At 41.5% G+C, this 12,430-nt stretch overlaps 1 protein-coding gene across 1 annotated transcript in view; it reads right to left on the bottom strand.

Annotated features, from left to right (window-relative positions):
• The window catches only part of LOC145423147 (chemokine-like protein TAFA-5), a 29,733-nt gene extending 20,166 nt beyond the window's left edge, over positions 1-9,567 (bottom strand). Inside the window, exon 1 of the mRNA XM_080295341.1 lies at positions 9,400-9,567. Coding sequence (XP_080151467.1) covers positions 9,400-9,517 — 118 coding nt within the window. The 5' untranslated portion in view covers positions 9,518-9,567. The remainder of the gene's footprint in view (positions 1-9,399) is intronic.
• Between the last annotated feature and the right edge of the window lie 2,863 nt (positions 9,568-12,430).

The raw sequence follows: 12,430 nt of genomic DNA, 5'->3' as shown, positions 1-12,430 counted from the left end.
ATTTACTCATCGTGGAAGGAGCTGTGCTTTTTTAAGCCTGCTCTCATAGTGTTGCCATGCAGCCAGGGAGAGACAGCAGTTCAACGAAACAATACATAAACCTGTCGTCGCATCGTACAGAACGAGCTTAAGAAGATAGTTTAGCTTTGCGACTGGATTCTGAGACAAAATGGTCATTTTGGCATCATCCTGAGTGGGGAAGAGGCAAATCTAAAGTGACCTTCCTCCTGACACAGCAACGTGCCGCGGTGAATTTTCATTTTCACAGCTATCCGTCAGGTGCAACAAAGCGTAGATTTATCAGTCAGTTGCAGATGTAGTTTTGAGTACATTACAGGGCCAGCAAAACTCAATTTCCAGGGCAAGGAATAAAAGCTGAGCTGGCAAAGCAGTGGGAGTGCTGACTAACCGTGGAGTGCATCAGGCCAGCCAACCCAGAGTCACGCAGGTTGGCTAAAATAAATGCAGTTTTCAGCTCCTGCTGTACTATCCGGGCACCCGATAGCTTGCCCTTGTTACTTTTTCAATGCCATCCATGACAACATGAGTTGATCTATGATGACTTGATGAGTCTCCTGGTGCTGAGAGCCGTGGATTGGTGACACGGCGTTAGGGGGGGATGAGAGCATTGCTGTGATAACCTCATGCACGACAACATCATGAATAACGCGAGCGGCAACAAAACGGCAGCGCTGCAGTTCGGCTTCAGCCTGTCTCCATCCATCAAACCTATCGCTCCCAAAATGCTGGCACGCACAATTGTAGACACATTAAAAAGCTTAGACGTTACAACCACCCACCCACCCACTAAGCTTCTGTGCTAAAGCTGTCTGAAAATATCTGTCTGCTGCTTGATTTCACCCTTCAGTATGCTTTACATGCTGTGGGTATAATAAACCTGGCTTGTTGGGTTACTCAACTGGTGCAAATTGCTGGAAATATTGTGGCTATCTTGGCATTATAGTTTTATCATGGTGTTTGAACAGATTTTCAGGCCTGTTTTGTAATGTTTTCCTGTTTGTTATGGTAACAGCAGAGATGAAACAGCTGGCTGTGGTGGCTGGAAGAGAGGAGGAGAGTGTCTCTGTCTGGCCGACACCTGGGTGGCCCGTCGTGTCGCAGTCGCTGTCGGAGTCCCACCCAGGGACCGCGGACGTCAAGCCAGGCTTATCAGCTGCCAGGGTCCCTGTCGGGGTACGGCTCTGGACCTCAAACTAGATCACACGTAAGACCATCTGTCCCCCCTGCACACGGTGCCAAGCCCTGCCCAGCGCAACACAACACTGCCAGACGAGACTCAGAGCAGGGCAGGAGGCACAACGGCGACTTCTAAACCAGACGCGCTGCTAATCTGATGAAATTCTGCCACTGCAGAAGAGCAAAAAATAACATCAAATTTATACTCAAGCCACAGGCAGCTCATTTAAAATGTATTCAGATGAAGAGAGAGACACTTTCTCACCAAGGACACACCAAAGGATTAATTGCATCGAAGAAAAAAAACAAAGCGACAAATGAATCACTAGAACAATTAATTAAGAGCATCTTTTGAAATGAAATAATGGAACTAATACTGATGATTCTTATGCAGCAGTAAACACCCTACAAGATTATAGCCAGTCATTAAAGCTGGGCACCAAAAACACTGTAACAGGTTTTTACAGGTTTTCGGGCTCATGTTAATTAAACTTCAATCACAGATCAATCTGCAACATTATCCTGACAGCATGGGCCTGATGGGCTGATGATCAGCCCGCCTACAAAATGTATCCACACATAATCATGTATTGTGTTTGTTGAGAATCCAGTTAGTTTCCTGTTGCAGTTTTTTGGGGGGGCTTGCTTTGCATTTCTGGTGGGTAGTGTTTTATTTGTGGTTGTTGACACAGATGGGAAGTTTACGCTCCACTGATCAGAAATCAATAAACCATTAGTAGAGTTGTACCATAAAAAAATAATTTTTTTATGTTTATGAAGTGGTTATAACCAATCTGGGTTAATCCATCAATCAACTGGCTTTTCATGAGCAACAAACTATTGGTCAATTACAGAGGGTCAAAATTAACCAGATGCCAAATATTGTATTTTCAGAAAATACCTGTTCCATATTATTGTAGGGTCTACCTTACAATGTGAAGCGCCTTGAGTTGACTGTTGTGATTTGCTGCTGTATAAATAAAATAAAATTGAATTCAACTGAAAATTTACACGCCTTTAACTACACAGGGGACAACTATCAAAGTTACAAATGCAACAGTGATACAACAAGACTTTTTATCACTTGTCATTAGCCTTTCGTCTTTTTCTAAAGCTGAATTTTGTCACTGCACCGAATCTTTTCTTGGCATCACTGTTGAAAGCAACGTTCCATAGAAAGTTCATTCAAAGGTAGTAAATTGCGCACTTAGACACACTAGTAATCAAACGCTTGTAGATTGCAGGGTGACTCCATTTCCATGAAAAACTATTAAATAAAAATCTTAAAGGTGTTTTTACTCTCTGCATAGAGGGCTTTTAATGTGAAACATCAGCACATCCTTTTTTTTTTAATTGCAATTGCAAATAAAAGAAACATTTGAACTCCTTGGTGAATAAAAATATTTCTCCTAAACAGAAAGAAAAAAAAAACAAGAGTAACAAATTCAATTCAATTAAAATTAACTTTACACGTTCTTTTGTGCTTATGCAACACTGAATAATCATGGCTGTGTTCCATATGAAAGATGAAATTGCTCATGAAACTGCTGCTATGAAATATACATTCAATAAATATTAAAATGATCAAGATGAGGTAAATATGGAAGGAAGTGCTGTTAGCACTGCAGGCAAACTATGCCAACAACACTAGCAAATGAATGTCAGATCAGAAGCAAACATGTTTTTCAAAGTCACGCTTGTTTAAAACGAGGGCCTGGCTCTGTCTGCAGTTAAAATAAAGAGTACATCTAATCCTCTCAGCTATGCGTCTGCAATATAAATACGAAAAAAACCTCTGCTTTTGTTTTGTTTTGATGCTTCTTCTAAATCACTTCTTTTGCCCGTTTATTGTCAATAACGCTTTGACTGAGCGCAAAACGAGAAGCTTGAACCCAGCATATAAACGGTCTCCCTGCAGCCTCTTATCATGGTGGCCATCGAGCTTCATACGATTACCGTGTGATGTGGTGGCATGGCAACAACGGGCCACGCAGAGAAAGGGAGCAGGAGAGACTTGGGGAGCAGATTAGAGTGAGAGCAGGGAGACAAGCAAGGAAAAGCACATAATCCTCCTGTGTACAGTGTGCAGACTAAACCTGCACAACCCTGACATACAGCAGCACAAAAAGAGGGCAAAAAAGCTTGAAATACGCCTACAAAAAGAGTATCAAAAGAAGTAACTTGCAGAAAAAAAGCCACTGCCCTTGCTGCAACATGTTCAGTGAAGTAAAAAAAAAAAAAAAAAAACAGGAGGAACAACTCGGTAATATGTCATACTGCACAAGCAATGCAGCTACCGTCTAGGCTAATCAATTCATATATTCACAGGTAACAACAGACTTTATTCACTTTGAGGCTTAGATAGTTTTGTCGTTATGTAATTACTGAAGGCAGAATACAAGCAGGACGGCAAGGGAGATAAGAAGAATTGTCCAATTGCCTCTGTTAAGCCATCAGCTGCAGATTGTAGTAACTTTGAAAATGTCTCAGAGGTTACATCAGACTAAGCCTTGGATTTTAGTTTCGATTCATTACAGGAAACAGTAAAGGCCCTCAAATCCCAGAGCTTTTCGTGGTGATTATAACTCTGCCGATGACTTGATCCAATCTGTGCTCACAGTGTAAATTGCACGTATACACTCCAAAAGGTCAGCTGCTCACGGGGTCAAATGTCAAACTGTGCACTTTATCAGTGTGTAGTGTGAAAAGTCAATCTCCCAAAGTTCTGTGCACAGCAACCAAAGCTGACAAGCATCAGTTCTTTGAAAATCCAGTAACAGACAAACATAAATACGAATAACCCTCCACACTGGTCATACCTATTGGGTAAAAATGGATGTTTATCAAAGCTTCAGTTCTGACTGTAATCACATTACCACTCACCATAGCTGACAATGGAAATGTTGGAACATTATTCTACCTCAGGTGAAAATCAAAGGTTTTACTTCTATACTCTGTTGAGTGTATTCAGCTGTTAATTTTCCAGTGTTAAAACACTACATCTCCAAAACCAGTTATGTAGATGTTTGTAAAGGACATATCTAAAGTCTGAATTCACTCAATAAAGCTTCCTTGATCGCTGTCCATGGTGCTGATCGTTGAGCTGATCTAGCTTATGGATCCTGGTAGATGAACTGGCCTTTGTTCTATTAGGTCAGTCGCCTAATGTCTGCAATATCTTTGGGTACTAATTCATAATACATTATTTGCATGCTAACAGCTAAAGTTTTGATATCCTTAGATCTGATGTCTTTACCAGCTTTAATCACACTACTGGAAATAAAGGTGGACCGTGCAGGTTGTCGAGATATAACAGGATTTGACACTGTTGCATCTGTGACTCACACCTTTACAAAAATGCTCTATTACTTCCAAAAGACAAGTTATCCCCCCGCAAAAATAACCTTCCATATTTCTTATTAGATATTGAACGTGTAGATCCAGCTGCAGAAACCGGGGGAACTAGAGAAGACTATGACGTGGCAAAAATATATCCCACTAGAAGTGAACCAGGGACATTGCAGTTATTTGCTAATCATAAGTCAGCACACATCTTAATTTTTCAATCCTTGGTCTCAGCATTTAATAGCTATTGGTATTATGTATGAGCATGCTCTTGATCTTTCTACCGCTTTATAAAATGAATAGTTACATATTCCGTTCAATCCAGTTTTAACTAGAGTATGTGCCACCCATTGACAACAAAAGCCATCTCAAGGTGCTTTGTATTGTAAGCTAAAGACTTTACAAAGAGAAAGCCAACGAGCCGATGATCCTTTATGAGCAAGCGATTCGCAACAGTGTCCTCACTTTGTAAGACGAGGAGACCTCTTTGTGTTACAAACTGTAACATCCAATCTGTAACACCCAAATGCACACCTTTGTCTCATTTAGTGGCCTCATTCAAATGCGGATCCACAAATACAGAGAAATTAAAGCCATATCCTCTCTTAGCTACTTGTCTGCAACGTGCTTCCACTCTCCCTCTGGATGTGAGAGCACCACTCATGGGTTCTCTTGCAGGATGAAGGAGGACACAGCGCCTGCCTGGCCAGATATCAGAAAACACTGCTTAACTTGTCCATCGGCAGGTTCAGTCATAAAGAGTGCACTAAAAAGGCCAGTTGTTATCACAAGCACAACTTTAGAGTTATTAACACTTTTATTGCACTTACAGTAACATAACTAGTTAAAATCAAGTCTGGCAACCCGCCTCTCAATTTCTCTGTTCTGTGTGTGTCGGTTTCACCACAATACACGGGCCATGATGCAGAAATGTTGAAACAGAGAGCAGAGGATAGAAAAAAAAAGGAAGGAGCACACATAAATAGCACAAGCTCCTGATATGACTGCGTAATCAAGCAGCTAAAAATGCGCCAATGTCGGATAAACCTTGTTCCCGATTTTCAGTTCTAACAAGCCGCATCCACGGGATTGGTTCCTTAGTCTTGTTGTGTTTGAAACTGCACTGACATCCTGCAGCTCCCAGGCAAAAAACGCTCAGCCATGTAGCTGACTGCTTGTCTTCGAGCACACAAAAGAAACACCATATGGACATGCATATAAACCACAGCTCTCCGTCACAAAAAGGAATTTGTTTAAGTTACTCTTTAACCTGAAAAACAAATGAGATTTTTGTGCTCCGTTCACCATATGTTTCCAAAATTAGTCATAGCTGTAAACACCCCGTATCAGGCAGGCTCGCTCGCCTTTGTTTACATGCCACAGACGGAGAGTCAGTGACGGTTCCACTTTCATTAAAGGTCACTGTTCTATCACAGGATCACAAAAGGGCAGTGATCCACTTCTTCTGCAGCTGTGAAAGTGTTGTATAAAACTGATCAGGAAGAAAGTGGAACACTGAAAGAATGATCCCCGGCCTTGGTGAGATACAGAAATATATAAACCTATTTATAAGTCTGTGAATTGTTTATGTGTTTAGAAGGGCAAAAGAGGATTTATGGGAAGGGCCATTAAAGTGAATGTAAATGAATATGCTCTCAGCTAAAAGGTTAGAGAGGATATGTGAGCACAGGCATCATTAAATCCACTGCATTTTGGTGCAATACACACTAATTCCATTTAAAATCCTGGCAACGACTGACGAGCTCAGCTGTCAGCAGAAAATCTTAATATGACCCTGCAAGCAACAGGTCCCAACTTTAATGCGCTGGCTATTAATGGAGCGTAGGGTGTGGTGCGGCAGGAAGCCAGTAATAATCAATTTCCTGCTGCTGTAATCATAGTTCTCTGTAAATTAATTAGCATCTGTTGAGTGTTATGGAAAAATGTCTGCGGAGAGGGAGAGGTGGTTAAAAGCAGCGCGCCGAGAGGATGACATGGACTGTGGGGCTCTGGTGTCAGGGATATTAGATTAAGGCCAACATGAGTCATCGCATGATGGAACTAATGGTGCATCTGATTGTGATATTGTGAGCTCCAATCACACCCCTCCCATCCCTTTCATCGTTCTTATCACCCTTAGCTAGATACTGTCCAATGGCTCAGAGACAGGGGCTCTAAAGTATAAAATCTTATCTACAAAGTGGATGAACACTGGAGTCTCCATTACAAGTGATCTTTATTTTTTTTTTTAAAAAACCCAGGTGGAGGAGGAAAAGGAGGAGGAAAATTCAACCCAATACACGCTGGAGACACAAAGCAATTACTAATTTGTTGATGTCACAGTGGCTGACTGAAGAAGGCCTAATGCAGACAACCAATCACACAGTTAGGAGTAAAACAGTCTAAAAGGCATCAAAAAGTCAGACATGCAAAGTGATTATCGATTGGCTGGTTAAACAACCAAATTACATCGGCACTTACTTTTAATGGAGAGAGAAGGAAGCCAATACATTTTGTTCATTGGGCTTATTGAGGACAGGTTGCGCTCTGTTGTTGTTGAAGTCTGGCTTTTTACCCAGTGTCAAACGGGGGAGATGATGCTGCTTTGCATTAGGATATTTTTGACATTAATAACTTGGCTGTAAAGTGGCTAATGACTCTTTGTCCTGTTTTCTTCCATTCTCCTTGGGTTGGTAAAGTTTCATGACTGCATAGTGCATGGTTACGACGCTACCATTTTGACAAAGACTGTCCAAAGACAGGACAGTCAGACTGACACAGCGGTGCCGTAGTTCCTGCAACAGCAGGTTTGTCCAGCAGCACGTTTGGAAGTCACGACACAGGCGGACAGACAGAAAACAGCAACTGCATTCCACTCAGGAGTAGCCGATGCAGGGCTGCGGTATTGTGCATTTTGCTTCACTGAAATGGGACTCCTACTGGAACAGAGACATTATTGTTAATAGTTACACCTGTGCTTTTCCTCTTATAATTTGTCATGATGTTCCTGTTATGTCAAAATGTCTGCCATGAAAAAGGTCTGTAGATGCTGTTGTGGCAGAGGAAATGATTCCACGTGTCATTATCGCATGTATTATTGGTCTTGGCGATATTTTAACCTGAAGTTGATTTTTTTTTTTTCATTTTGTTTGCAGATCAGTTTAGTTTAGAGTTTAGTTTCAGATATCCCAGTTCCAGTAAAGATACATTTATCAAAGCTTCCTTGCTTTGGAAATTTGACCAAAGCAAGAATGGATCAAATGAAAAACTAATTTATTTTAAATAGTGTTATTTTCCGCAGTTACTTCTTCTGGGGAACCTGCTTCCAGTGTGGATTTGGGGATACAGACACACTTTACTTTTAAGATTAAGCTTAAATTTCTATGTGTTTATAGTTAAGGCTGGGTCAGGTGACCCTGTACTCTCCCTTAGTTATGCTGTAGTAGGCCTAGACTGCTGTGGGATCACTCTCCATGTGTTTATACACCACTCTACGTTTAATCATTAGTTATTATTAATCTCTGGCTCTCTTCCACAGCTGTTTTTGTCCTGTCTCTCTGTCTCATCTCCAACCAGTCACAGCAGATGGCTGCCCCTCGCTGAGCCTGGTTCTGCTGGAGGTTTCTTCCTGTTAAAGGTTTTTGCTTCCCACACTCGCCAAGTGCTTCATCACAGGAGGTCGTCTGATTGCTAGACTTGAATTGATTGTTGTTATGATTTGGCATATAAATATCGCATCAGTTGAATTTAGTTTTGTTTTTTATTTCCATTAACTAAAATGTTTTTTTCAGTATTTATGTCACTACTTTAATTTTGGTGTTTAGTTTTATTTTACAGTGTATTATTCAGCTTTTCTCAACGGGACCAGAGCATCCAGAGAGCACTCCTAGGTTTGTGAAATTACAATGCAATTACATACATTAAAAACTATCAAATTATTTTTTTTTGCACGAGATTTATTCAAATACTTCATTGTTCTCCACTCCTGCATTACTGCAAAAAATGTACAAAAGTAAATACATGACTAGGTTTCCCACTTTTTCCCACTTTGTTCAGAAACACAGATCGAGATCCCACACTCAACAAGAGTAAAAAGTTTGACACAACTTGTTCAATTAAGTATGAAGCCACTGCTAGCAGCCAGCTAGTGTAGGTTAACATAGAGACTGGAAAGAATAACTGCTAGCCTGGCTCCGTACAAAGAAAACTAAACCCTGCCTGCAGGCATCTCTGAGGTTCATTATTAACAGTAGTATAGAAATATCACAATCATATTTTACAAGAGATCATTCCTTGTACATCCTGGAGACTCTGCTAGTGGTGTTAGGGTTAGGGTGTAAGCCAAGCTAACCAGCCGCTAGTGATCATATGTAGCACACAAGTGTGCCAGGAGACTCGATCCTTAACTCTTGATGAAAAACACTTCCCTAAAAAAAATCTTAAAATTAAAAAAAACAAAACCCTAAATGCTCAGAGAATATTTCTACTTTAATAGTTTAATTGAACTACAGCTGTTCAATTTATGGTGGTAAAGGTGGAGTTGCATACAACAGGCTTCATATAGGGAAATATTAAAAGGTTTTGACATGCCGACTGCAATATAGTTGTTATAGGTGAAATACAAATAGTTTTTCTTCAAGCATAGGGGAAAAATCCATTGTGTTACAGAAATATTGAAATTACTTTGAACTTTTTTTTCATCAATTACACTTTTTAATTAGATTGTTTCTATGTTTATAGCACACCAGCCGATTCAGTTGCTTGCCAAAGTGACTTCTTCTCCCGCTGTACTGAATCACTCCAGCTACGTTCTCTAATATTTATTCTCCATTGGGCTAGAGAAGTCACTGAACTCACCATCTACGCAGGCCGGCCTCGCCCTGGTGGTGCCGGCGATCTGGCCTCTCCTGCAGGCGCAGCGGGCTGTCTGCCTGGCGATGGTCCGCCTGGGAACACTGCTGTCTCTGTTGAGCATCACTATCTCGCAGGTTCCCACCGCCAACTGGCCTGCCAAACACAGCAGTGAGGATAAAGTACATCACATTAGCATAATGAGTCAGTAATGAACTTATTACAGAGGAGCAACTGGTGTTCAAAGGTGAAAACGACAGGCTGGCTGTTGTTTGCAAAGAGACATTTTTTTTTTACCTTTTTGGCTTTGTGTTCCACTAAAGAGTTTAATATTCTCATTAAAAATGTCAGGAAAGTTTTTAGTGCTTTAAAAGCAGGCGGCTAGAATGCTTTTTCAGTTTTAATACAGCATGACAGAGTTCTCTTGATGAAAGTGCCTTACAGGGATCATGCAGGGAAAAAAAATCAGTTAAAAGAGCATCTTCCATTTGGCTACCCATAACTGCAAAATAACAAACACACGAGTCAGAGGCTCCGAGATATGAGAGCACCATAAAACAACTTATTGATTTTTTTCACGTAATGGGCAAAATCTAAAGACTTCTTCTGACTGTGAGCATGAATGTTCTCTGCAAATTTCATAGCAGTCAACCCATTAAATAATGAAACATCAAGACTGTTCTCGCCGTGAAATTGACAACACTGGCCATTTGTAGATAACTTATCCTCGCGTGTACCTGAAAATATCCACTTTACAGGCAGTCGCAATAATTAAACAGAGAACTCACAGCCATGCCCGAACGTACAATGTGAGGTTAACACTCTCACACCCTGTTTGAAGCCACATTTATTTATTTTTTGCTCTTTTTTATTTGACTATCCAAATGAGTTGGACCACTGACAGAAATAAAATGTTACTTGGTTGATGGAGTAGAGGCTGCTGGGCACTGCTCCTACACCAGACAGACCAATTTTCAAGCCAAGCTAAGCTCTACTGAGACAGCAAATGGACAGAATGTCTTAAAGTGATGCTCAGAAATCTGTGTGTGTGTGTGTGTGTGTGTGTGTGTGTGTGTGTGTGTGTGTGTGTGTGTGTGTGTGTGTGTGTGTGTGTGTGTGTGTGTGTGTGTGTGTGCTATTCTTATAGTTCTGTCCAAGCACAGAGAATTACTTCAGAGTTCTCCAGGCATTACAAATTGATGGATAACTCCCTGGCCAGGGACACGTGTATAAGCAGCTTTTCCAAGTTTGCCACAGTGTTATCTTTAAATTAATTATACAAACTGGAGAAATCTACATTTTGCTTTAAATCTACATTACATGCTTTAGTTGCAGATGAACTACATGGGAGGGGCAAGGGGGGTGTATGAAGGGGAGGTTCTCCATTCTTCAAAACATCTAAGAGAAAAGGCAGATTAGAGAAGAGTGTGTACTGCAGTTCCTGTAAGGTCAATCCTTGGCATTCACCAACCATAGCTCCTTTATGCTGCTGCTTCTAGTCGCTTCCCGCCACACTCAAATGCTCATTAAGTGAGACGCTAACTGCTATGTAGCATGAAATGAGCGCAATAATGGCAAAGGTTGAAAGGGTTGTTGATGAACACAAATGACTCATAAAATTACCTGAGCAGTGCTGAGACATCCAAGTATCAGAGCAAGATGTCTGTGAAGATTTAAGGTGACCCTGCGGCATTTCTTTTAGCATAATTCACCAAGTTGAGATACTTCCTGTCCATAGCAACGATAGTTAGGTAGGCGATAGATAGACTCACGGGCAAAAATTAACTTGCCGGGTTGACTGCTTTTCCTTCAGAGCTTTCTGGCATTAAACCTTCTTTCATTTTATATTTTCTAGTTGCAGTTTGTTTGTGTTTAAGCAACAAAATACTTGGTTAGGTCCACATACTTGGTCCACAGAGGAGGGACTCCTCAGTTGTAGGTAATGTTTTCTCTACTGCCGTGCAGGTCAAACTTTATATTTCTACACCAGAGTTGGCTAATCATATTATCCGACTTGTTCTGCCCTACTCGTTTGCTGGAAGTACTTTTCACTTCCAGCAGTGCTACTTGACATCAAAAACAGGCTTACGGGGTATCTCAGCCTCTCAGTTAATAGATCAACGAATGGGCTGCAGTTTCCACTGACAGCCACACTTTGCTATTTAAGCTGATAAGACTGGTTTACTTTTTCCATAAAATTACCTCCAGAAGTGTTAAGAGCCATAAAACAAAACCAGCTCTACAGAGATCTGCTATGTAAATCTAATTTCATAACATCAGCCTTGCTGGCCACCCTCCACCACGCACCACCATCACTCAGCCCACCCGCCTCTCTCGTTTTTCTGCTGAGGCGAGATCCTGTATACTTGGTTGTTGCTTGGAGGACAGAGGTGCCATCAGATATCAGTGCTCAACACTGAACAGATGAATGGGCTTCATGTAATAAACCTGAAGGAAGACAACAGTAAGGCGCTGGGGGAGTTGAAGTGGTGAGTTGTGTAGTGTGTGGGTGGGGGTAGCTGCTTTGTAAAGCGCCCTTAGCCATGGCCAGCGCTCCATCATACGTATTGAAGGCATGTTTCATCAAGTCAGGGTTCCCGCTGAAGATGCTGATCTGTTGAGATCTTGGTAAAGGCCTCAAGGAATACAGAATGGTAGTTCACTTGTTCGGTGCAACTTCTTCACCAAGCTGTGCATGCTACGCGCTGAAAAGGTGTGCTGAGGACAATCAGGAGAGGTTCAACCATATTGCAAGGAACACTGTTCTAAGGAACTTTTATGTGGATGATTGCCTGAAGTCTGTCAGCACTGAAGAGCAGGCAATCTCATTGATTCGGGACCTCAGGACTTTGTGCGCTGCAGGAGGTTTCAAGCTCACTAAGTGGATTTCCAACAGCAGAGCGGTGCTTGCGGAGCTTGATCTTGAAAGGGACTGCCTCCCGAAGCTTTGTGTGCTGCTAGAGTGTGATATGTAGCGCCCCTTCTACATATTACTGAAGAGACAGCGGTAAAGGCTGGTCTCCTACGGTGAATCATG

This window comes from Astatotilapia calliptera, chromosome 20 (assembly GCF_964374335.1).
Source record: "Astatotilapia calliptera chromosome 20, fAstCal68.1, whole genome shotgun sequence".
NCBI lineage: Eukaryota > Metazoa > Chordata > Actinopteri > Cichliformes > Cichlidae > Astatotilapia > Astatotilapia calliptera.
Note: the sequence above shows the minus strand (reverse complement) of the source record. Positions and strands in the feature narration are given on the sequence as shown.